Source organism: Aythya fuligula, chromosome 1 (genome assembly GCF_009819795.1).
Source record: "Aythya fuligula isolate bAytFul2 chromosome 1, bAytFul2.pri, whole genome shotgun sequence".
Taxonomy (NCBI): domain Eukaryota; kingdom Metazoa; phylum Chordata; class Aves; order Anseriformes; family Anatidae; genus Aythya; species Aythya fuligula.
Genome location: NC_045559.1, coordinates 146,076,994 through 146,104,093, shown reverse-complemented (window position 1 = coordinate 146,104,093; position 27,100 = coordinate 146,076,994). Strand labels below are relative to the sequence as shown.

The following is a 27,100-nucleotide window of genomic DNA, read 5'->3' as shown; positions in this document are numbered from 1 at the left end:
CTACTTGAACCTTAGATCGGCTCCCACACGTGAAAGCTCAAAATATGACTTAGCACAGGTGTTAAAAAATAAAAATTAAAATTTAAAAAAAACAGCAGCTGTGAGGCAAACCAGAAGGCTTAAGACAACGCAAAGCTGGCTCCTGGGGAGCCAACCCTGGGGGGGGGTTTATTTGCCTCACATTTTATTTGCCCTCTCGATTTTAGAAGATTTTTTATTTTTTTTAGGGGGCATCAAGCCTTATTTCACAAGGAACGGGATAAAATTAAAATAAAAAAGGCATGTTTCAGACCTTCCCCCGTGCCAGCAGCCGTTCCCCCCCCCCCCCCGGGGCGCCTCCATCTTGTGGCGGGGCGGCCCCGTCCCCCCGTCCCCCCGCACTCACCTCCAGGCGGAGGGCGGCAGCGCAGCCCCGCAGGAACTCGCGGATGTTGCTCAGGCACTCGGCCTCCGTGCGCGGCTCCGGGAACACCTGCAAGGCAAGAGGCGGCCGTGCTCAGCGCGGGGTCCTCCCCTCCATCCCTTTTACTATCCTTTTTTTTTCTTTTTTTTTTTTTTTTAATCCCCCCCGGCTCGCCCCTCACCTCCCCTCCCCTCCGCGGGCGGCGGCGGCGGCGGCTGGGCAGGGCTCGACCCGGGAAGTAAACAGGGAGCGCAGGAAATGGCGGGCGGGGCAGGAGCCCGCCCCCACACGGGGCGGGATGAAGGGAAGGGAAAGGGGAAGGGGAAGGGGGAGGCTGGGGGCACGCTCGCTGCTTGTTAAAATTAGGGATTAAAAACCCAGCCCGCGGCCGGTTGGCTTCACCCGGCGTGGCTCCGGAGGTGCTGTGAGGAAACGCCGCGTCCCAGCCCACTGAAGGCGCCTGAGGAAGGGGAGAGCCCTGAGGGGACTCAGCCAGGAGGTGTCCCCTGCAAGGTGCCCACAGGAGCCAGATACACGCTGCACACACTCATCGCCACTCAAATGCTGTGTGTGTAAGCATCGTCTCACCCCCACAAAAAATAAATAAATCACCATTGAGTTCTTACGAAGCACTTTACCACAGAAAGCACTGCTCAAACCATGAGGTAACCAGACTCGGAGCCCTGGACGCGAAGCTCTGCTTGAGCAGCAAAGCCAAGAGCAAAAGTGCACTGGAAGACATTGGAGGCAAAGGTGGCTCTGCCAGCCATCGCATCCTTTGCCTACACAGCACAGAATCAGAATCACAGAATCACAGAATTTCTACGTTGGAAGAGACCTCAAGATCATCGAGTCCAACCTCTGACCTAACGCTAGCAGTCCCCACTAAACCATATCCCTAAGCTCTACATCTAAACATCTTTTAAAGACTTCCAGGGATGGTGACTCCACCACTTCCCTGGGCAGCCTGTTCCAGTGTCTAACAACCCTTTCAGTAAAGAAGTTCTTCCTAAGATCCAACCTAAAACTCCCCTGGCGCAACTTTAGCCCATTCCCCCTCGTCCTGTCACCAGGCATGTGGGAGAACAGGCCAACCCCCACCTCGCTACAGCCTCCTTAAGGTATCTGTAAAGAGCAATAAGGTCGCTGGAAAGGAAGTTTTGTTACACGCACACCCGTGTCAAGGCAACACAAACTCACACATAATCCGTCGTCTCCAGATGATGGGCATCCAGAGTGCCTGAAACTTAGCACAAGGCTGCCTCCAAATACTGCATCAAGCCAGAACCAAGGTAGGGCCTTCCTGCAGAGCTAGTAGAGCATCACAGATATTTCTGACCCTGTGGTACCACAAGCATTGACAACACAACAGCATGACAGGCTGAACCTGGAACAAAGGTATGTAAAACACAAGTCGCTCTCACTTTCTAAACACAAAATTCAGATTAATTTCAAATGAATGCCTCTATTTCATCATACAAGGAATTGCTATCAATATCAACTGAATTACAGAATCACAGAATTGTCTGTGTTGGAAGAGACCGCAAGATCATTGAGTCCAACCTCTGACCTAACACTAACAGTCCTCCACTAAACCATATCACTAAGTTCAACATCTAAACGTCTTTTAAAGACCTCCAGGGATGGTGACTCCACCACTTCCCTGGGCAGCCCATTCCAATGCCTCACAACCCTCTCAGTAAAGAAGTTCTTCCTAATATCCAACCTAAAACACCCTTGATGCAACTTTAGCCCGTTCCCCCTCATCCTGTCACCAGGCACAGGAAGAAGTCTCCTTTTCTCAAGCAAGCACACACACACACCAAGCTCCTCCAATTGTTTGGTACTATGATATACTGCTGTGGGTTAGGAATAACCATAACCCTTTCATTATAAAAAACGTAAAGGGAGTGCCAAAGAAGTCTGACGTGAGTACAACAGCCTAAATGGGAATCACAGTAAGTTTGGAAAAGATACAAACAGAAACAGAACCCCCTTGGAAATATGATGAGCTTCATCCCCCTTGCATTGTTTTTGCCAGTTTTGTGTTTATTGTCTGCTACATGTTTTGATTGCTCCAATTAATTTACTTCTTAATTTTCTTAGGCAATCTCACGCTTAGCTAATGATCCCAACACCCGCTGTTAGAAATGTTTCTGGAGAATTCTGTCAGTAACTCCTGGCTTATGCTTCTGGCATGCTCCTGCCTCATATTGCTGTCTAACATGGGACACACAATAATTACAGAGTTGCAATCTGTAACTTTTTTCTTATACTGATTGCAAAATATCTGGTTTTGATCTCCCTTTACAGGTCATACTGCCTCATCCCTTTTTTAGCACCCACTATTTCTTGGTTGCTTCTACTTCATCAAAGCCTCTTCATCCTTAAGCTTAAAATTACTCATGATCTCCAAGCAAGAATAACCTCTAACAAGAAATCACTTGAAATCTAGATTTCTCTTAAAAGAAACAAGGTTCTTGCTTCATAATGTAGTCAGGTGTCTCAACATTCCTTATTCCAAAAGTCCTGAATAAGTTAAGCACCAAATTCAGTAATGGCGAGAAACCCAGATATGTGAATGACTATCTCAGAAGAGACTGCACATACCTCATAGAAGATTTCACAGTACCAGGGAATAGGTCAAAAAAAAAAAAAAAAAAAAAAAAAAAAAAAAAAAAAGGATTAGGAAGGACACCTGATTTAGAGGGCAAAAACTTCTGATTAAAGAAACAATAAGAAAAAAAAAAAAAAAAGGCCAAACATGCCAGATATGTCTGTGAAATCTCAGTCCAACCAGAACTCAAATGCATGTTTGCAGTTAAAAATCATCTTCCCTCAAAAAGAATAGAATAAGTTATCATAAATCTTTTTAAAATAATTTTTTTTCTCTGTCAAAACAAGGGAGGGTAATGGACTTGAGCAGTACAGGGGGGTGACACAAGCAGGCTACATCTTCTCAGCTCCTTGGGTACAGTGGCATTTTTATCCAACGGGAGACAGAAGCATATGGGTAAAGAATCTAAAAATATCGCAGCATTTGTATCCTGCTGGAAATGTGAAGTGTTAATGATCCCATAAAAAGAAGCAAATCCATTAGGTTATTTAACTGGGAAACCTCAATGTGACTCCAGCAATCTTCTACCAAGAAGCACGATGACCCGAGCGGCACACGCAGAACCTCTGAGCGAATCTCCAAGTTCAATTCTGTGGGCCAAGTCAGTGTTAAAATTACACCTGTGGTAGCAGACACTTGATCCCGTTACAGGCAGCGACACAGGTAGCATTTATAGCCCACGGACTATTCACAACGCAGCATAAATGCAAGCAGAGCACAGGCAGGCAAGGATTAGTCTGCCCGAAAGAAACCAAACACGTTCAGAAAGCCAGAATAAATAAACCAAAACCAAAGAGGGTCATACTCCAACATTACTTAGCTTAACAGAAAGCCGATTGCATGTACGTAAAGGCAATGAAAAGAAGAGGTTGCATGCTTTCCTCGCCGGTGTTTGCTTCCTCCTCTTGCTGTCACAGCCCAGCGCTGTCAGTTCATTAGCAGGGGCTGTCATCTTGTTACAAGCCTATACCACCCGCAGTACAAAGAAGCCTCAGTGTCCAACTGGAACCTCTACGTGCTAGAGTAACACAAATAAAAAAGAATAACTGTAATTAGAAAAGACAGGACTTCCAGAGGGACCTGACAGATTCTTAATTAGGGACCGGGGCTCCACAGAGGAATCCAGCGCGATGAGCGGAGGTAATGCACAGAGCGGCAGCAACAGCCTCCACCACTTCGTGGTTCAGGGATAGGTTCTGATTAAGCCTTCATCCCTCGGGGAATAGTTCCAGAAATGATGGGTAGTTCAACAAGGACACGCATGCGAGGCACCACAGCTGTCAAGAAGTGGACTACATTGTTCTCCATCTTCTCTGGAGGGTAAAAAATGTGTGATACAAATAGATGGTGCCCAGCTAAAATTACCTCTGTTTTGATTCAGTTTAACTCTGTAATTTTAATCAACAAATGCATAAAGAAGGGCAAAGCAGAGACAGGAAATATTGAGAAAAGGAATGACAGGGGCTGTCTCAGGAAAAATGAAAAAGGCTACCTGTTGGACAATGAAAGTATGCCAAGAAAATAAGCAAGGAATGTATAACAATAAATGGGTTTAAAACACAAAAAGATATCCCTTCGATTGGAAAGAGTAAAATCTATAAATTAATAGCTGCTGATGTCTTCTACTTCCGTGTATGGAAAACTGGCTGTGCACTCGCATTCATCTGATGAGCAAAACGGGCCAACGTAAGAGAGGTCTTTCAAACAAACTGGAGTGAAGGCAGTAGGAAGAGACTGATTTTTGAAACTGCTGTGTAGGAAGCTTGCTGTCATTCAGTCATTTATCTAGCACGGCATACAATATGTACAACACAGTTTGGTACGAAGGGAGACCGTCCCAGTGAGAAGAAAGCAGAACCAGCAGCGAACAGAAGGGGTACCTGCCAACTAGCAGGTGTGTCCAGCAGACACTTGAAAATGTTCTGTGCCAGGAGCATGGCTTCCTGAGGCCAAAGTCCAAAGACTCAGCCTCCAAGCAGGCACGCTAGGGGAAAAATTCCTGTAAAGAGGCAGTCCTGCACTTCAAAGAGCATTGCAGAAGAATGAAATCATAAGGGGACGTGTTATGGACGAGGGCGCTGTCCTCTGTCACTACGTGCCGATCATTTTTCCTGTTCATTCTGCCCGTGGTCTTTTTTGCACCTTATCCGCCCAAGACACTGACCATAAGGGCCCATCCCTTGGGGCAGAGACACCAACAGCTTTCGGGTTCCTGCTCTGTCCCTCCTTCCCACAGCACCCATCCGCATCAGTTGGATCCAGCAGGAACAGTAAAGAAAGGAGCACAGAGCCACGGTCACAGCAGAAGGTGCAGCTGCACTTTATGGGTCGCATCACTCACGCCTGTGGCTGAGGAGCATCCTGCACTCGAGCCAAGACTGCAGGTCTTGCTGGTGAGGTGGCACTAGCAGGACCCTGCAGTTAAACCAAAAACACAGAGCGGGATTCTTAGAAAGACACATTCTGGGCTGTAGGCACCTTGATGGAGCACCAGACCTCACAATGAGTTTGTTTCTGCTGTACAGTGGCTCTTTAGTACTGATTTTTCCGAATCTATAAAACTTGCTGCCCAGAAAGTTTTAATAATCAGCAGCACAGCAGCTGCTGTGTGCTACACACCTGCGCTCTGGCACGAGGAAACCCGTGCTCTGAAAACCCAGCAGCAGACACAGTGTACAAAGTGAGAGCTGGATCCAATAGAAGACTCTCACAAGCCACATACTCCAGCAACCAGACTTTTAAATTCGCAGTGCTCACTCAGAAAACTTATCCACAGACCCAAGAAGGGAAGGTAGGTGCCTTAAAATACAACCTAAATAGCTTGTATGCTGAGAAGGACACCCAGACTGAAGTAAACCAAGAATCAAGCCACCTTTCAACCCAGCAATTCCAGTCCCACGTTTAGCCCCACTTTTTTGCCTTGCAACCTTATCCCACTGATCAGGAGCCTACCACCCTTCCTTGACCATCCTGTGGGCCATACCAGCTCACCAGCCACAGCTCCCTGCTTTTTCCACCCAGTTAGGGCAGCTGGAGCAGGAGCACTTTGGTTGTCTGAAGACTTCTCTATCTCCAAGTTCTTCTTCTGCACGTGTTCAAAAATGCCCCTTTGTTGGAAACAGCCCTCAAAACACCAAGTTCAGCTAATGCTGGCAAGTCTGGGAAGGAAATTTACAGCCCTCTTAAAATGCCAACCACTTCTGTGGCAGCCTTGATAAACTGGTTCTCTGAGTCTTACACAACACCGAGAGCCACTTTTCTCTTTAAACTGCCTTGTGGAAATGATACCGTGAGACCGATACAGCTGTTTGAGATCATCCCTTCAGATCTGCACCTGTATTAAACAACGCTCAGGAAAACAGTATGTTCTCTGCAGTGGAAGTACTGGATTTTTGTTACCTTCCTTGGACCCTGGTCAAATTCCCATCAAAGTCTACAAACAGACTTCCATGGGACAGGTATTTGATCACTCCCTAAGATACAAACACAGTAAGTTAAGGGCGTCGTGGTGGTCCAGATGCTACAGCTTTGTTTTCAGAAGTTTCCATTATATTTTTAGATTTCACACAGAAACACACAAAAAAAAGGCAAACAAACAAACAAATAAAAAAAAATATAAGACAGCACAGAGAATGCCAAGCCTGTAAAACTTAGCAAATACAAGACTGAGAGTTGCATTTGCAACTGCAATTACAATCCACCTGCAGGCCCACCTTGCGAACTAGATCAGGCTGAGTCTGCTGACACGCATGCATGTGAGAATGCATAAATGCATAAAGCATCACACATCGGCACGCATGAGGTCTGGTTACAACTGCACAAGTAATATTTCCACCGTTTCCAAATACTCCTAGTCCTACATCCCCCCCGCCACCATTTTTTTTTCTTATTTTCTTGTCTATTTAAAAGAAAAGGTGGCAGGAGCTAGCAGGCAGCTGTCGCAGCCCCCTGTGACTTTACCAGCCCGGGGCTGCTGGGCTCCAGGAGCAACCCAGGACGATGCGGAGCATTCCCTGGAGCTGGAGTGGGCGAAGCACCGTGACGTGCTGCTCCAGCTGCCAGCAGCGTTGGGGCAGCAGCCGACGAAACCCAGCTGAAGGGGTAATTTGGGAGCTCTGTCAGCAGCGGAGGCCGGTAAGCAGGGGTGCTGCACCCCCTCCCACGGCCCCCTGCAGTGCCCCCGGTGCGGCAGGCAGCGCCGCTGTTCGGATGCAGCCGTGCGCTCGGGCTGCAGGAGTCCAATCGCTCAGGGTTTGTTTACACTGGAAGAGCTCTGCTGCTAGCGGTGCTGGCATCGCTCCTCCGTGTGGATGTAACATATGCCAGAGAAGGAATTCCTCTGCCAGTCTAACCGTACCGCTTCCCCCAGTGACATCGACGCAGCCAACTAAAGCACCGCTCTGTCAGCACAGCTGCATCGGCTGGGGGCGTAGGACTTGACGGCTTTTTTCCCCCCTCTGCGTGTGTGAAAATACTCCACGGGCCTACAAAAACCCTACAGCGGAGACCCTACCCCAGGCAAGCTGCCAGCATTTTCCTATGGTGCTTGCTGCAGAGCTGGAAAATGGAGACCCGAATGCTCCTGGACCCGAACAGCGTTTAGTGGGCCAAGAGGGGACTCTACCCACAAGGTCTGCAGGGAGGAACAGAGCTAGGGGAATTTTAAATAAATGTATACTTATATCTATAAAATGTGTAAACTTCACTGTAAGGCCAGACATGCATTTTTTTCCAAGGTTTTTCCAAGTTACAGTCGTAGACATCGTCACCTGAACGATGCTCTGCACTCTGCCCCCTAGCACACTGTATTAACCACAGGGAGAGCACTGACAGCACCCCAAAGCTCCTCCTCTTCCCCACAGAGATGTGGTGCTCGGAGGACGGTCTGGGTACCCAAGGGCTACAGTATCACCTCTTCCGTTGTCCGTATTACATGCAGACCTAGAAAGAACACATCTAGGGGCTGTAAAAAGGATGTTAAAGAGGGTGAGATCGGCAAAACTACACTCTCTGTGTATTTTTCTCACAAAAATGATTTCCTCACAAATACTTTCACAAATTTCCCCCTCTTCTCTGGGTCTGGCATTCCCTTATTTAACTCAGCCTAGATCCTTCGGCTGTCAGAAGGTCTGATATTTGAAGGAGAAAGGGACACCAAATGCAGACACAGGTCCTCTGCTTCCTCAGCATACCGCGTTTCTCTAGACAACATCACAGCCACCACAGTTACACAGCCAGTGAATAAATGCAAAAAGCAGCAGCGCTCTCCATCAGCGACCCTCCTGTACTCCTGCGCTCACAAGGCAGCAGGAGCAACGTGGTGACTGACAGCGTGGTCAATGACAACTCCGTAATAAGACCAAACGATCCCACGAGGAAGCTCACAGTAGCACTTAAGAGAATGAGCCCTATTTAGGAAAAAGGCGTTTTAATGCTCTCACCTGGGCTAACCTTCCCCAAGAGCCGGGCTCGCCCTCGCGGCTTCTCCGCCCCGCAGCAGCACCACCCGCCCGCACAGCGGCCACACGGCGGCCTGCCCGCAGGCGCAGCTGCCCGGCGGGGATTATTCTTGCCAGAAGCACAAATAATCTCCTCGGGAGGCTCTGCCTGAGGACTGTTGCCCGGGGGAGAGAGCATATGCACGTTGAAATGCAGATTTAGCTTCTCGTCTCCCTGGTCCGGTCCTAGGTTGACCTGCTGCGGCAGCACCGTCCCTGTGGTTTCAGTGAGGGCAGGCTTTTGGCCCGCGCCCTCCGCTGAGGCACCTGGCTGCAAAAGCACTGCTGGTTATTAATGGTCCTCCTAAGCACCTTCCCTTGCTTTGCAATGCCTGAAACACCACAGTCAGGTCTGTCCTCCTCGCCAGGACAGAAATACTCGGCCCCGAGATGTCCATGTGAAACCAGAGCCAAGTGAGCCCTGCCTTCACCTGCTGCTTGCACCTGTCCTAAGGCTGACAAGATGGCCACCGCAGCCTGGGCCCTCCTTCTGGGGCCTCACGTAGAGCGATCCTTTCACCTTGGGAGCCATTTCTTCCTAAATTAAAACCCAGAATGCTTTTTTCCACCAAAGACCTCAACCGCTAAGTCAAACCTCCCACCAATCCTGTCACGGTGCCAACAGATAACCAAACACCGACACCAGGCTCCCCACATGCCACAGATATCAGCCCCTGGACGCAGTGCTCGATGCCGGGCTGACCCCAAGAGCCAGACTCCTTCCCCTGAGGCATCTTCCCTGTTTTCTTCTTCAGGCGAATGGAGCTGTCCTCAAAGAAACGCTTATCAGTCGAACAACCGGCCGAAAAAAATGAAAGTACAAACGAAACTTAATGGAGCGCGAAGTCTAATATGACAAGGAAAATTCCCGCCCCAGTTCTAATCTCTATTTACAATGTCAAAAGTGGGTCAAACGGGTCTGCAGTGGAGGGATTGGTTTGGAGAACGATCTCTGCAATGAAAAGCGTCCACGCAGCGAGCAGTATCACGCCGCGATACCTCCACGGCGATCCTCTCCCTGGCCCTCCGAGCCACTCAATTTTACAGCGCGGGGGCGAGAAGCTGTAACTCGAAACCCTGGCTTCATTCAAACATGATCTTAGTGCGACTCCTCAAGGACTTACAAGAGCTGAGATACCGCTGGATTTGGGCACTGGGTGCTGGGTTCGGTAACTGCTCTCCCTTTTCTCTCTTTCCCTTATCCTGTTCCCCAGGCACAGGTTGCTGGGCAGTACCATCACACCGCCCAACCCAGCCCTCCTGCTTTACCTCAGCACATCCTCCCTTGAAACGCAAAGGAATCGCAGGGATGGCCAACAGCAGCCCCAAAGTGAGAGACACAATTCACAATAACATCACTTTCCAACGTGTTTTCATTCACAGATCCTGGAATCAGCTCAATTTAATATCTGTCTTCTGCTCTTCTCCAGAACAGATGACTGTCATGTAAGCAAACGTAGCCAAAGCTTCCTGACAAGAAGTTATTCTGTGCAAAGACGGCGCACAACTACAAAGCAGTCCAAAGGAAGAGCACGCTATCCAGCCTTCAAACCCACCAATTTGTTTTTATCGACTGAAGAAAAATCTGTTCTTTGACCTTCAAGTGCTTTATTCCTTTTATGGTCAAACAACCTTTTATTTATTAAAATTCTTCTACTAATTACTCGCAGGGTACCCAGAGGCTTTAAAAGCACAAAATGCCAAAAAATGTACTATTACATTCCTACACATATCAAGTCCTCTTTCTAAACAATTTTGGAAAGAAAGAAATGAACTTAAAGCATTTTCTAGAAAACATCTTCAAGAAACTGATAAACATTCCTGCTTATTTTTGATTTGTATATTTTTTTAAGGTTCTTTTTGGTTTTAGTTGCTACTTTGTATTTACAGGAAAGGGAGCTCTGTCAGTCTTCAAAGTGCCTACTGATGTCAGGTATTTATAGAAAGTTCCGATCTTAAATGAGTTTGAGAGCTGAATCAGCCTACATCTGTGGGCCAAACTGTGTATTGTTTAAACCTCAAAAAAAGCCCAATTTGAAGTGTCAGCTTTCACGACAAATAGCTAATAAAAGGGCTCATATTTAAAATGCTCTCAGGATAAAAATAATGCATAAATAACAGCAGTAGCAAAAAAAGGCATGGAAATAAATAGCTGAATTCAGGGAAGGATGCAAATTTTATGTCTTATTAGCAATGCAGAAGAAAAAGAAAAAAAAAGAAAAAGTATTATGGAAATATCTCAGTTATACCTCCTTCAGACTTACACTACTTTCTCACTGCCAGCCTGTGTGGTATACACTCTGAAGCTACAGAGAAAATATTCACACAGTTGGATTGGAAAATGAGTTCATGAGTCCTTCAGCTGCATCTGTGAGTTAAAAAGTACAGTGGGAAAGACCCACAAAAATAAGTTGGGACCCCCTCACAAAAAAAGATAAGCAAAGAAATAGCCCTTTAAAAAAGAAGAAAAAGGGGCAGAAAAAGTGATTTCCCCCCAGACTAAACTAAAGCCAGAGGAGAAGGGGACCTCAGACCAGCATGGGACTTCGGGCAGCTATGCGCCCCATGCCCTGTCTGGCGGAGAAGCAGCAGCCTTCCTCCCATGGCAGCTCTTCCTCCTCGCCTCTCCCAGCAGTCCCAGCCTGCCCACCACCACCTGCTGCCAGACCCCGTGTCTCCACACCACCAGGTCCACACCGACGTGCACAGGACAGATCCCAGCACCCCACAGACAGCTCCTGGTGCATCCCGCTGGGCACGGGGCAGGCTGCAGGCAGCTGTGCCCCTCTGCAAAGCCTCCCCTGGACTTGGGGTCGGGAAGGGACCCCAACACCTGAGGTGTTGGCTGCTCTGAAGTGAAAACAAGAGAGAGCCTCTCGTTCACATCAGCAGAGCCACTCCTGGCAATACCGTACAGAGAAAAGCACGTGAAGTTGGGAAACACTCTTCCAGCACTTCTTTCTGTCATGCTCATGTTTATTTTCGAGCCTGCCGTAGAGCCTGTTCCTCATGACAAGCTCAGGGCACCGTCCCACCAGCCTGGCTGACACCTCCAGAAGGGGAAGGACCTTCCCCAAAGCCTCTCCCTACCTCACAGCTCAGCACCCAAAGCCTTGGAGCAGGCGCGCAGCGTTTTCACCTCCAACATGCAGGTGGCAACTGGAGGGGAAAGGTGGTGGCGGCCATCCCGGGCAGCTCTGCCCGTCACCCGTGGTGGCTCCCATGTTGCTCATGGAGGAGGTCTCATCCCTCTAATCATCTTGGTGGCGTTCCTGGCTGGCTTCCGCGTCCCCACTTTGCTCACGGGGACGGGAATGACCCCACTGAGCCCAGGGGACGCCAGTCCTGGACCTCAGTGCCATGGCGCAACGCAAAGTGGCGACAACTCCCTGTGCGTGGCACACCGAGCCCGGCGCCCTACCAAACTCCGAGTGGTGGCTCCCAAACTCGGTGGCTCAGCGGGCGACGCGAGGAAGCCCCAAAAACCAAAAAAGTTGAAACCCCCCTCCCTCCACCAACATGGGGAGTGCCCTTCGCTCATCCCCAGGGGGAAACTTTCCCCAGTAGGGCACCGCAGCCCACCGAAAATAATAATAAAAAAAGCAACAAGAACACCTCAAACCAGGGGGTCGTTCTTACGACTGGGAACGGCGGGGGTGTGTGGGGAGGGCGGGGAGGGGTTGGGGGGCTCCCCGAGCAGCCGGGTGCCCCCACGGGGGAGCTCGGCACCCCGGGGGCGGTGTCGGAGGCCGCACAAAGGCGGTGCAGCCCCCCCCGCCCGGCCCCGCCATGCCGGGCAGCCGCTTACTTTGTCGATGGAGCCCGGCAGCAGGCGCTCGAGGAGGCGGCAGAGCACCACGCCGTCCTTCAGGGAGGACTGCAGGAAAGCCTCGGGGTCGGCCACCGTCTTCTTGGGCGACTCCAGCACGCCCAGGGCGATCAGCCACGTAACGGTCTGCTCGGCCGAAGTCATGGCCGCGGAGGCGATGAGGAGGAGGAGGAGGAGGAGGATGAGGAGGAGGATGATGAGGATGATGATGGGGAGAGGGGGGGGGTGACTTTTAGGGGGAGGGGGGGGGGCTTCAAGCGGATGCCCCCGCCTCCCCCATGTGAATGCAGATGACGACGCCCCGCCGTCACACCGCCACCCCGTGTCAGACGCCCTCACACACACACACACTCACACCCTCACACACTCACACCCTCTCACACACACCCTCACACACTCACTCACACACACACACACACACACACACACACACACACATGCAGCCGCAGAGCCGCCTCCTCCCCGCCCCCTGACATCACGGGGCTTGCGCGCCCGCGGAGGCTCCGCCAGGGCCGGGCGGAGGCTGCCCCCCGCCGGCCGCCCCGGGCTCGGGGGGAGCCCGGCAGCCCCCCCAGGGAGGTTTTTGGGTGAAAAAGGGAGGCTCTGAGGCTGGCACAGGCTGCCCAGAGAGGCTGTGGGTGCCCCATCCCTGGAGGTGCTCAAGGCCAGGCTGGGTGATGCCTTGAGCAACCTGCTCCGGTGGGCAGCATCCCAGCCCGGGGGGGCTGGAACTGGGTCGGCTTTAAGGTCCCTTCCAGCCCAAATGGCTCCATAATACCCCAGCTGTGAGCAGATCTGCCAAAGGGCAGCGGTGCCTTTGGATCCATGCCGAGATAAGCCAACCCTAACCCATAATGCAGGCAGATTTTCTTAAACTCTGACGCCCGAGGTGCAATATCTCTTCCAACTTTTCTCGGCACCAACCATCTGAGACTTCTGCTTCCCCACTTTGCCTTCTTGATGCATATTTGGAGCAACAGCTGCCTACCGGTTAGCTACAGAGAAGGCAAGCTCACCTATTTCTTGTGATCAGAAAGCAGCACAGATGGCTTAACCACGTCCAAGAGTTCCCCAAGGCTGGGGAACAGCCTCCAAATCTTTCCAAACCTGGGTGGAGGTGCCCAAAATGTTGAGGAGCATGCCAGTCTCTTCCCAGCTTCCTTTCCTTTCAGGCTTCCCCCTGGAAGGTGCTTATCCATCCCATCGCACTGCTTGCCTGTTCTGTGCTTTCCTCCTTCTGGTCTCAGTCCCGTTCGTACCAAAAGCTGCTAGGACTGACCGATGCCCTGCATCCACCTCATCCCGTGAGCACAAGCTGTATCGGGAGGGAAAGTTCGGAAGTAACACAAAGGATGGGGCATGTCGCTATGACCAGTTTTCCCTCCTTTCTCTTCTTTGTTTCGCCACGAAACTGTTCAGATTATCTTATGTCTTGACTTCAGTCCCACTTTTGCTTCTAAATCATTCATAGGCTGATGATGCCCTGTATTTGGGAACCCCATGTGGTAATATTTAAGCAACCAAAAACCTTTCTGAAGACATCAAAAGGCATGATTTTAACTACCTTTTTCTATGAAACATTTTTAAATATAGGCAAAGATGAAAAAGTCATTTTGGTATTGACTCATAAAGAATAGATACAGAGCACATACATAGTAGGTTCAGGAAACTCTCTTTACACAAAGAGATTTTTATATTTTTAATTTTACTTCTAGTTTAATTTAGCTTACTAAGAAGATCTGGACCCCTCTTTGAAAGAGATTAAGACATATGCTAACCAAATTTGGCAGAGATCTTGTAGATCTAGCAGCACTTCATTTTCAGCAAATAAAGATTTAACACTTGACAATTTCTTTGGACTTTCGGAAGCTTTTGTCTTACAATAAGTTATTAAAGAAACCAGGTAGTCACAAGGTAGAAGGTAAATTTCTGCCATGGATTAGCAAGTGTTTGAAAGACAAAACAGCAGGAATAAATTGGCAGTTTTCAATTCGACGAAAAGTTAATGCTGGAGATACCTCCTGTATTCTGCAACGTAGGCTGAGTTGTCCTGAGTATTTATCCCAAGCTTAAAGTGATGAAAAGGCAATTGTACTCCTGCATGTTTTATTCCATCTTTCAGCCTGCAAGCAACAGTTTTCAGAGGAGGGGGAAAAGGAGAGGAAGGAAACAGCAGGTAGAGAAAGCTGCTGCTCCATTTTGGACTCCCATTTTCCATTTTTCATTTCCAGCTATTAATACCTCGCCCGTCAGCTCCTGGAGCAGCAATGAGGTGCTCTGGCCAGATACACAATTCTCTGCTTTCCCTGTGCCAAACCAAGGTCAGCATTTCGATGGGGAGGAGGCTAATTAAATATCAGTCCGGCTTGGATAGAAATCACCTTGACAGACTGTAATTAGCTATGTAGGGGTCTTACTGGATCAATCACTGTCCTGGGATGCCCGTGCAGTAGTAACTGTCTCTGTAGATTTGCCTATGGAGGTTTACATCCCTTAGAGTAAAAGCCTCACCCCAACAAAGCAACACTTGTATGAAACTCAGAGGTATGTTTCTACGTCTGGTTGAACCTACCTTTCAAAAGTGCCCTGAAGTGCCTCCAGCTGGCAGGGGAGCTAGGGCTCTCGCAGTTACTTGCTGTCACACATACATCTGCATGCCAGAGACGGAGTTGGAGCCCTCGGAAGGCAGACCCACCAGCCCCATGGTACCAGCACAGGTGAAGATGGAGAAATACAGAGTAGAAGACCACTCTACATGGATGAAGCCACGTGGTCAGGTTTGCTGGGCTCCCATTGCAAATAGGAGGCTGCTGCTTCTGACAAAGCAAGGGTAGGCACTTGGAGAGCTGTCTGCCTGTCTCCTCTCAGAGAGATGCCTTTAGTACCTGAGGCAGGACAGAAACCTGCAGCAAGCATAGGCTCGGTCAGCCTCAGCTTCTCTTCTCCAAAAGCATTAATCTTAGTGAGGGGGGCAGCAAGAGAGTATGCTTTCCTCTGGACTGAGCTGTGCTAGAAAACTAACTAGAAAACTAAGTTGTTTTCTAGTGACTACAAGGAAGACAGAGAGAGAGGAAGGAAATATATACAAATGGATCAATAAAATAAAATAAACTTGAAGAGAAAAATGTGTAGGAGATACGAGTGGGGAAGAAAATAGACCAACAACAGAGACACGGTTATATCTGGATAACTTTATACCCAATATCTTTAATTATCTTCAAAGCGCCAAAGTGTTTTGATAGGCAGGTGCAAAATTTCTGGTGCCAAGAGCGTGTCAACCAAGCATAAAGGAATGCGTACATAGGGAGTGCAGTTACAGTGCTGGTGCAGAAGCACAGAGAGGAGACTCCTGGAGCCCGTGTTTAGCAATGGGACACGGGCACCCTGATGCTTGGGACCGCGGTGCTCAGCTCCAGGACAGGTGGCCAGGCAGATTGGCGATCTTGGTCTTAACAATCAGATTTTTTTTGAAGGTCTGCTTCATTTCACAGGGCAATTAAGACAACTCTCTGTGTTATAAGCTTTATCATGACCTTCTGTAGCTTTTATCCTGGCTATCATCTTTAGATGGAAATACCCACAGAGTCCTCTGGCAAGCCTGTGGTAGCCCCAAATGTAGCTCTGCTTCCGTGCTCCTGAGACCATCGATTCAACAGCTACACTACCTGTGTCTTCTAAGTGCAATTCAGGATAATGGCATTGATCTGTTATATCCCTCATTCTTTCAGAAACCAATAATAAGTATCTCCACTTCAGGCAGAGATGAATATAAAATGACGGTCCTCGCAACTGAGGGCTTAGTCTAAATCACGCACGATAGAAGATGAAGGATAGACCTGAGAAAGGAAGAAATGAAAAAGGACAATAGTCAGCGGTGCAGTCACACAAGAGGAAAGAAATCTATTTTAATTGCCATTTTGGAAGTATTTTATTCACGCTTAATGAGGACCGAGGAAGAAATGAAGGACAGGGATTGAATGTCTAGAAATCAAAATGGCTAGAAATGACTGAAAAGGGCTTGAATTTAAACCAAAAAAGGAGTCAAGATTTTCAGATTTTTGTCTTTTTTAATGTGTGAATACTGAATGGACAGTATTTACCAAAATTTGCCCTACATTTTGTTAGCATGAGATGGAGTAAGTGCTTTTTTAACAACGCAGGCTGGGCGGAAGCAAAGCAGCGGTTCCCCTGGGGAAGGTGTTGGGGGAAGGGAATTTGGCAGTGCCTCCGCACTTTCAGGCCAGTCACAGAGAAAGCCGTGTCCTGCAGGCTGAAATATCAGATGCAGATCCCCAGCTGGTAGCAGTTGTCACGGCTGCCTTGAAGTTGATGAATCTGTGACATTTTTAAACAGCGAGCCCTAAAACTTTTGCTCTGAACTCTCACGACAGAGCCCTGACATGACCGTCCAGAAACAGAGGACTGTAGGATATACCTGATGGAGAGTTCTGGGCAGAGTAAGGGTTTTGCAGAGTCATCGGTGAAACCTCATTTGGAGTACAGCACAGCAACTTGGACAACCACATTCAAGAAAAATTAAATCACACTGGAACAGAGTCATTGGAAGAGTGACAGTGATCTTCTGAGAGCCTGGCTTGTTTAGCCTGGCAAAACAAAGCCTGAGAAAGGGGATAGGATTGCTGTCTATAAATACACCAGTGAGTAAATATCACAGATAGACCAGAGCTATTTAAGCTTAAGGACAATGCTAGCACAAAAACAAATGGATACAAACAAGACATGAATAAATTTATGCTGGAAATCAGAAAAGGGCTCGATTCTTCTGGCCATAAAATTCTTCAACGCGAATAAGAAGTAGTGGGGCGAGTCGCCCAGCCATTTTTTGAAAGAAGTGCAACGAGTGGAGTGAAGTGATTATACCACTCGACTGCAGTAACAGGGACTGGGCTTTGCCCGGGCTCCCTTCCTCAGCAGAAATTGCCCGGCAAAATTTGTGCTTTGCCTACCAGAATCAAAGTGGGCCAAGCATTCATCATGATGGATGCTGTTTAGTGTGAGGAGTCAAATAAGCAGAACCACAGTCAAAGCCATTCCTTCACTCCCAGTGAATGCTAATGACACTCGTTCAGCGCTGCATGGAAAATTCACTTGGTAAACTAGGTTAATGGAAGAAAATCCTCTTCTCTGAGGGACACGGCCACTGGGTTGGAAGCCACACGCGGTGACCCTTGCATGTACTTTGTAGTGTCCTTTTTTGTAAATATTTTCCAGCCCTATGAAAGTTTGCCACAGACCTCTGCCAGCTTGCCTTAAAAAATGCAGTCCCTACCAGAGCGAAGTAGGGTCCTGCTAGTGGTACCAATAGCCTGTCCCCTCCCTGACTCCGAAGGTCCGGGCAGTAGACAGGCGTTTTTCCAAGTTCCTGGAGTACGGGAGGATGGAAAGGCAGCACACAGGGTGGGAAAGGGGAGGAGAACAGCAGGATGCTGGAGGTTCTTGGTCACTGCATTGGTCAGCAGCAACAAAAAGAGCAACTCTCCAGTCAGCAGACGTGTGATAGCATTTCTACACTTCAATCCCAGTACATTTGATACAACCAGAAAACTGGATTACCCCCTATTAACACGGGAAATCACTGTCTCCACATGGCACAGCAAGTGTCACCGCCTCCCTTCTCCCCTCTTTTTATTTTTTGGGCACAGGGTTGCACTGCTGGTACTGGCAGGGAGGGCTTTGGGAGCCTGCTCCCTTTGGCTCCTGGCCACAGCCCGCGTGTGGCACGTAGCAAGGCTCAGCGAGAGCGGCTATCGGCTCGATCAAGCTTTTAAGTGCTCCCTGGACTATTTCTGCAGCAGACCACGTGAGTTTATGGAGTTTTTATTTTTAGTCCTACAGTACAATTTGTTGACTACGTGCGTTTCGCATGCAGTGGGTATCGAAGTGCCAAGGTGAAAGAAGCCGTTTAATGATCTGCCAATATATGTTACAGTCAATAAACGCTGCAGATAACGAATGTCACCGTTTGCCTTACAGTTAGCGTCTGCACCCTTTCAGCCCTCATGATCATGTATTTATATTACGTCCATTTAGGTTGCAGACCTTCGTATCACCGCTGGTTCACTTCAGACTTGCTTCAGCCCCTCTCAGCCAGCAGTAGCACGTTCTCCAAGTGCTCCTTCTGAAAGAAGCCAAGCACAAAATGAACTGTTCCAGCTAAAGTCTTGCTGAAGACCCACCTAGCTTACCAAACCTTTACCTACCCAAACTAAAGGGCTTGCAGTGGTGCTGCTACCAGGACCAGGAGGAGGATGGTGAACCAGGAGCTGTCCCCTGCCCTTCTGCTTCTCCTCACCAGCTCCACACACCTCTGGCTGCTCTCTTTCGTGCAGGTGAATACTGCAGTCACCTGATGGAGATGGATTATGGAGCTGGTTATTCATCTCAGCCCTTCACCTTTTTCTCTTTGAGCTCCCAGTGTTAAAGAAATTGTGTATTGTTCCTTGGCTTTTCTAGCCCTGTTTGCAGCAATTAGCATTTTTAGTGCTTTTAACTTTAGCCAAATAAACTTGCAAAGTATGTTCTGATTAACTAGTAACCACATGACAAGCAGCTTTGTACACAAGATTGTCCAGAGGCCTTGAATCCTGAAGATCTAGAAATTTATAAAAGCCAAGGTGTATGCACAGAGTCACATCACAGCTGCTCAGAGAGGAGAAATAAGTCACCATCAAGCTGGATTTCCTAGAGGTCTCAAGTTTAGGTAATGTCATCTCTTAGCGATTAACTATCTGCTAGGTCTGCCCTCTCTTAATTTCTCCTGGCGTTTTTCAGGTGAAGCTATTGCCCCACGTGAAAATGCCCCTGGTAAGGAACGAGTCAGGCCTCCATTACTCAGTGGTCTCGTATAAAGCCTCATGCTTCCGACAAAGTAATGGGATATTCTTGCTTTTAAGCACGGGAACCGGATAATAAAACACTGCAAGAACCCTGGGCTGAAGATTGCCTGAAATTTTTGTCTCCTTTTCTGGTGCTGATGTTTCCTAAGCTCCCAACGGAGATTTTCTACATCTATGTAAAACGTATTTTGAAAGACAGCTCCGCAGTCATTGCTTCCACATCACTCATCTAGTTTCCAGCAGGCATATTCCAGCTTCTTATCAGATATAGCTGCAAAAGGGAAACACATAGCGAAGGTAAGATAAAATCTGTTTTTAAATTAAGCAAAAAAAAAGTTTTTCAGTGTTTACCTTGGATTTTCTAGGGCACTTCCAAAGCACTGGAGATCTCCATTTATTTTCAGCGTATTACCTGCCATGACTACATGCGATGGCTGTATTACATTAATCGGGAATTGCTGCAATGGACTGACTCTGTAATTGCTTTCCGATCTGAAGAGCGTTCAGTCTCATCTCTACTCATAATCACTATCTGATCAGTGAAACGGGCCATGATAAAAGCTGGGTAAGAAAGTTTCCCTCTTTACTAATTGGACGAGACTTGGAAACCAGAGGCTTTTCTGGGAGCGCTGCCTATTTTCCTCATAATTATTTGCATATTCAGTTCAACAGCAAAACAAGTCCATAATTGTTCAGTTCAGAAATGAAAAGCTTCTCATCATGTACATCGGTCAGAAAAAACATGAGCAATCACTACATCAATACTAAATAGCACTAAATCAGTACTACCTGCACTAATTTGGGATTAGGAAGTGTATAAAACAAAAACTTAAGAAGCTTAAGAAGGACATGAAGGGAAGGAAACCTGCTAGAGACGTTGTTTTATGTATGCTTGTTAGTACAAGGAAGAACTTTTCCACTGTTCAACGTGTAAATTACATTTACCATCTAATCACACCGAGACAATCTGAGGTGTTTCCACATTCAGATATGTTTTCCACATATCAGATATAGCTGATGTGTAACTCACAACAGCGCTGCCATCACCTTAAATTTAATAACAAGGGTGGGGTCAGACCTAAATGTGAGCCTCCCGCTTTGATGCCTGACATAAATAATGCACACAGAGAGTCTCAAATGTTATTTGGCTCTACTGCTGTGGATTGAATGTCATGGCTTAATGCCACTGTGCAGAAATAACACCACCAAAATAACTTGATCTAACTAACCTTGCAAATACATAGTAGGAAATGAGGCAAAGCCTGAAAAAAAAATAAATGGGGGAGGGAGTTAAAAATAAATAAATAAAGGCTGAAACTGAGTCTTTGAATCCTTGTGGTTCAAACCCACATTGCTTTCACATCATTTTGTTCCATCCAAACTCATAAGACTGTCTGGACCAGTAATGGTTATTACAACATCATTACACTCCAGCATAGCTGTTTGTGCCTACTGATTAAATAATTCTCAAAAATAGGCCTATTTAATTAGGTGATAGAGAAGGCAAACACTGAAGTCCATTCTCAAGCAAATTCTCAGAAAGTAACACGAGAGTTTTACATGAGAAAGGACTGACAAAATATTCAACAAACACTCAGTGTCTGGCTCTTTTTGTTCTCCTAAATTTCAGTGCAAAAGAAAGGGAAAGTCATGCTTTAACCATAAAGTATGACATTTCACATTATCTCTTTTTCAAAAGACATTGCAGCACATCAGATTAGTCTGTGGCAACTTCTGTCTGCAACTTCTACTGACAACAATAATCTTTTCCATCAAACGCATAGATGAGTAATATTTAAAAGCTAGCACTCATGTTTTCTTCAGTGTAACTTCCCAAGCTGTGGAGTTGACCATCGAAGTCTGTTTAGGGACAGAGTTTCACCAGGACTGCTCCACCTGAGATTTCAAGCTCAGACAACTCAATCAATACAAAACAGATGAGGCTGAACCACCAGAAAGCAGATCACTCAAAAGTGGGCTCCTATGCACCAATTCCAACTTTTTGTTCTTGACATTAGAGCTGTTCAGAAGTTCAACTTCAAGATTGGCTTATTTTCCAAGCCAGCTAGGAGAAAAATGCACTCAGCCACTGTCGTGCCTGTACGACTGCACTCTTTGCTCAAACCAACTTAAAAATAAGTCTTCTGAGAATCTTTCACACACACATGAAATAATTCAAGAGAGAAAGGCAAACATCACTGTTCCCTGTCGTAGAATCATAGAATGGCTGAGGTTGGAAGGGACCTCAAAGCTCATCTAACTCCAACCCCCCTGCCACAGGCAGGGATGCCACCCACTAGACAAGGTTGGCCAAGGCCCCATCCAGCCTGGCCTTGAACACCTCCAGGGATGGCCTCCAGGGATGGGGCAGCCACAGCTTCTCTGGGTAGCCTGTTCTAGTGCCTCACTGCCCTTAGAGCGAAGAATTTCCTCCTAATGTCTAGTTTAAATCTACCCTCTTTTAGTTTAAGGCCATTCCCCCTTGTCCTATCTTTACTTACCCGAGTAGAGTCCTTCTCCATCTTTTTTATAAGTCCCCTTTAAGTATTGAAAGGTCACAATGAGGTCTTCCCAGAGCCTTCTCTCCAGGCTGAATATCCCCAGCTCTCTCAGCCTTTCTTCACAGGAAGAAAGGAAAGTCATTAACAACTTTCTGAAACGACAAATGAAAACTCAAAGACACCACCCACTGTTGCTATCTCCTTAAAAGTGGAATTGGACCGTTCACCAGCTCCAGCAGGGGAGCTCACCTCAGAGCCTGCACTTTGCACTCATTGGAAAATTGCACCCTCGCTTTTGCTGCAGAAGATGGATCATACCCCACCACACACCTATGCACTTTCCTGCCCCATGGAGAATGGATCCAGAGCCTCAACTGGGTATGGAGGGAGTGCAAAACAACCAGAGAAGCACCGACACAAGCAGTCCGTATGTCTTCCAGACTCCTTCCCCCATTCTGTTGAATACAAGCTTAATTTTTCCCAAATAAAAAGACCATGGAGAGAACTGAAGAGGGAACTTTACAGGGATTTTCCTTCGTCATTTTTTCCTCTTGATTTTAATTCATGAAGAAATAATTAATGTCTAGGGAAAATTGTTCTGAATCTCTCAGGATTTTTAATATTGATCTAAATAAAGGTTGTTTTTTATACAGAAGCTGCAATGAACTATTCATTAAACAGATGCAACACTGCATTTGGACCAGAGCTATTTTTTTGCATGAATAAAAAATAAATGAAAATAATAAAGCAATGAGTTCTGCAATTACTGGAGATCTTTATCTATGCTCTTTCTGCTAGTATCCCAGTTTCTTCAAAAGTTTAAGCCTTAGAAGCCACCAGACAGTGAGAATTATGGACCAAGTAGTCCTACACCAAGTAAGTTTATTTAACCATTACACAAAACCAGCCCATAGCACGTTTGGCTTCATAGTAGCTACGGATTGACTCCACGATTTTTATTCAGTCCCTATTAAATGCCATGGGATCTTTGCCTAAACATCTATAACAGCAGATCTTCTATAGCAGTAATTAAACATAATTATACATTGTGTGAAAAAGCTGGATAGTCTCATTTGTGTGGAAGGGGCTTTTAATCCTCAAAAAGACACAGCAGGGCTGTTTGAGGAAGAGCTACTATTCCATACAATAAGATAAAAGTCTGGACCCCAGGCTCTTTTATTTAATACTCTGTTGTTATGTTTTAATTTGCAAAGCACAAGGCAGATTATTTGCTTTATTTTAAAGTATGTTTTAGAGCTGCATGTATTAAACTGTATAGTTCTATCTGAAATATACATATTCATAATTTACAGCAAAATAAACTAACAAAAAGGGAAAAAAAAAAAAGTAGTGATGACATGTCAAGCCTGCTGGACTACAAAGCTGGATATAATTTAGCTTCCTCTTCCAAATGGTGGAAATAGTAACTCTGAAAAAATACTACACAAAGAAACTTTGAAAGAATTTAACTTTTTATAGTTAATTAATGTTCTTTTTGTTAGGTTTGTAAACACTAGAATCTGTCTCTCATAAGCTAATTTAGCTTCAACAAAGGTATTTCATTGTTTACTGTAAATTACAGCTTTAAGTTACCATTCAAAGCCAAGAAGAATCGTGTTTCAAGTTAAAGGACCGAAACAGAAAAAAAAAAAAAAAAAAAAAAAAAAAAAAAAAAAAAGACTGTCAAGAACTCTTCACTTTTAGACCATGAACTTTCACACGGCCCTTTAGTCATAACTCTAAGAATAACAAAAATAAATAAATAAATAAAATAAAATAAAATAAAATAAAATAAAATAAATAAATAAATAAAAGCTCTGTGCTGGGACTGCATTTCCTGTAACATATGTTCATGATTGAGGTATTTAACCAGCACATGATGTGCTCAGGCGGAGCGGAAGCTGCCCCTCTGTAGCAGCCAGTTGAGCTCCCAAAATAAAGCGCAGAAGGAGTTTGCCAACCGCAGCACAGCGCAGCCTCCGCTATCCACTCCTGCAGGGAGGTGTTAGTACAGCGACAGGAGGAATGCTGCAAACGATCTGAATATTCAGTTAATAATGTTGACACATATTGTAGACGAAAATGAGATCTGCAGAGAGTTATTCCTTTAAACAGGCTTTATACAACACAAGCCTGCAAACAGATCAATTTCCAGCACGGCCATTAGTTCCCATTTGTTTAAAGGCCTGGGAAGCATATGGTGCTGGTAGCACAAAAGAGTGAGAAGGACTACAGAGAGAGATAAAGCTCTAGGTAAAGCTGTGTGCGTGGTGACTAGGCAAAAATACTGCTTCTGAAGAAAACTCGTTGGAACAGCCTGAAGCAAAAGGGGAAAAAAAAGAATAAAACTTTTAGGCCAGTACAGAAAATTTAGCTTGGTCACATTAATGCCCTGCTGCCTTGTGCACTCAGTGCCAGAGTGCAGCCAGCAGGGCAAGGGAAGGGATGCTTCCCATTTGTGAGGCCGCTTCTGGAGCACTGCATCCTGTCCTGGGCTCCCCAGAACAAGAGATTTCTTGGCCATCTAGAGCCAGTCCAGCACGGGATGCGGATGGCTGAGGGGCTGGAGCCTGTGAGATAAAAGGAGAGACAGAAAGCTGGGTTAGTTCAGCCTGGAAAAGAGCAGGCTGAAGAGACAGCTGTTTGCCGCCTCTGCTTACCTAATGGGGGGCTGCAAAGGAGACAGGACCTGATGCTCCTCAGAGACACGCGGTGAAGACTCAAGTCACTGCAAGGAACTTCTGAGTGGATGTGGGAAATCAAGTCACAGGGAGAGCAATGAGGGGCTGGGACAGGCTGCCCAGAAGAAGCAGCTTCCAGGGTGTGTGTAGTTATTCAAAACTCAGCTGGAGAAAGCCCAGCACGAGCTGATCTAACTGCAGGTGGCCTTGCTTTGAGCAGGAGGCTGGACTAGAGATATCCAGGGGTCCCTTCTGACCTCAGTTACCCACGGTTCTGCTCAGCAATGAGGTGAGATGCAATTGTGGAGGTGTGCATGGCAGGCAGCACTGAAGTTTCACTGTTGAAAGCTGGGCATGGAAGTGAGTACCATCACACAACAAGAGCTGCCTGCTAGGCAAACTCTCCACCAGCCTGTAGCACCAGTCTTCTAGCTAAGTCAAAGCTAAATCTTTCTGGAAGACAAGATATAGAGATCTAGATATCTGTATCTATTATGTATGTATGTATGTATTTATGTATAGATAGATAGATAGATAGATAGATAGATATAGATATAGGTATAAATATAGAGAAAGATAGAGATAGATAAATAGAGATGTAGATGTAGATGTAGATGTAGATATAGATATTTAGATATAGATTCCTTCACTGGAAGGAATGACACCTTCACAAAAATCATTGAATGTGACATCCAGAAACTGGAGGCAAACAAAACTGTTACCTACCTGTTTTCCAGGTGGAGAGCACTTTTATACTGGGGAGATTAAAACTGAAATTGGTATTTATATAAATACTGAAGTCAGTGTTTAAATAAATTATTTATATTCCAATGACTTGGCAAAAATTCTTGATGTATTGACTTTATAAATCCTGTGTCTTTATCAGTATGGATAGAATAATACAGCTAAATTATAAAAACAAGCTTTGATGATTCACTATCCAGGAGTTATTCCCTGTGAAGCTTCTATCTCCAAGTACTTGAGGCAAAAATAAAATAATGTTAAGAATAACAACAAGCACATGTGCTAATGAAGCTGCTGATAACAGCAAGGGGAAAGTGAGAATGCGAGGAAGGAGCAAGACACAAAGCGTATGACCTATGAGAAAAGATGGAGCAAATCTTCAAGCACATAGAAAGGCTGTTGCAAAACAGATGGAAATAATGTGTTTCCCGTGTCTGTGGTGCATGAAATGAGAAGGAACAGGCTTAAACTGTGGCAAGGCAAATTCAGATGCAACACTGGGAAATGTCTTTACAGCTTTTCTGGGGAGCTGTTGTAATCTTAGCATTGTTTGCAACCTTTAAGAAAGCACGAGACAAGTATCTGTCAGAAGTGATGTATCTCTGCGTGTTCCTGCCTGGGAACAGGAAGATGCACTACGTGAACCTTGATGCCCCTTCAAGCGTGACGATTTCGTACAGAAGCTTTTATATAGCGAACACAGGAATAAAAAGATAGCACCGATTCTAAATTACAGCCTAAAATACGATCTGAACTAGAATTATACCTCTACAAGAAAGATCAATAATCAAGAGGTTTTAGATGGTATTTGCTAAAGAAAATTCATATTAATTACCTTGACATTAGAAAAACTGTATATATATATATTTATATATAAATGCTCAAGGCATTTTATTACTCAGTACTGAGCAGGCAGATGAGACAGCAGCCAGTTATCTAACAGAGCCTCCATGAATATGACTTCAGATGTGATCTGAGATATAGAGAATGTCAAACTAAATAATCGCTCGTGCTTCTGGCCTTAAAATGCAGACATAAAACAGAATTTCTCTTTGGTCACCCATGGCCAGAAAGACCGAAACAACTCCAGTGGTTGCTTATGGATTTCCAGGACTAGAGGCTGCATTTATAAAAATGGTTCTGATTTACTCCTCAAGAATTTTCAGGAAAGCAAAATGAAACAGGGGAATCCCAATTTCGCAGCATATTTTTCAGAATAATGAAAATAGCAGCCCAAAATGAACCATCGTGTGTTAGCTAGAGGCTCCTTGATTTCTTTAGCAGCACAACCTTAGGCAACCCACATCTTTTCTCCTTTCTCTTCCTCTCAGCTATTTTAAAAGGTGACCTCATCCGTGTATCTAATAAAATCACAAAAGCTCAAAAGCTTAGTATGCTGAGCTCAGTGATGTTCTTAGCTCTGTCTCTTAATAATTGCTTTCACAGTGCCTCCCCCTACCCGTAAGACGAGCTAGATGAATTGGAGCTAACTTCATTACAGATCCAAGCCAGAGCAGCTTCTGCTTCCTGTCACGTCCCCAGCGGTGAAAGGCTCCCTCCAACTTTCGCTGCAGAGTTCAGACTGCAGCATACATACAGATTTTACTCAGGCACCATGATTTTATCCGTCCACACAGGCTGATATTATGCACCCTCATGTGTAATAGTAGCTAAAAACTATAGAGCCACTGCATGATTTTCTTAATTTTGCCCTACTGTGAACGTCCCTCTTTATTTTAGCAAAGGACAAAGGCAGATGTACAAGCAATTCAAAAGAAGCAGAGCTGAACACTAACCTGGAGAACATAAAGAGTAATAAATCATAAAATGTTTATAGAAAGGTGTTACAAACTATCCTCACATAACTAGCCATTAAACTGTTTTGTTGTGTTTGTTTTTGTTGTTGTTTTTTTTTAATTCTGAAAAAAGAAAAAGGTCAAAAAAATGAGTATTTTTTTCTCAAGACTTAA

The 27,100-nt window shown here is 46.1% G+C and overlaps 1 protein-coding gene across 2 annotated transcripts in view; it reads right to left on the bottom strand.

The window, feature by feature from the left end:
* ARHGEF7 (Rho guanine nucleotide exchange factor 7) overlaps positions 1-12,491 on the bottom strand; it is a 109,432-nt gene extending 96,941 nt beyond the window's left edge. For both annotated transcript variants that reach the window (XM_032207817.1, XM_032207819.1), the window contains exons 1-2: positions 12,327-12,491; positions 386-472 (exon numbers count right to left, since the gene is read on the bottom strand). In XM_032207817.1, the coding sequence (XP_032063708.1) occupies positions 386-472; positions 12,327-12,491 (252 nt within the window). The remainder of the gene's footprint in view (positions 1-385; positions 473-12,326) is intronic.
* Between the last annotated feature and the right edge of the window lie 14,609 nt (positions 12,492-27,100).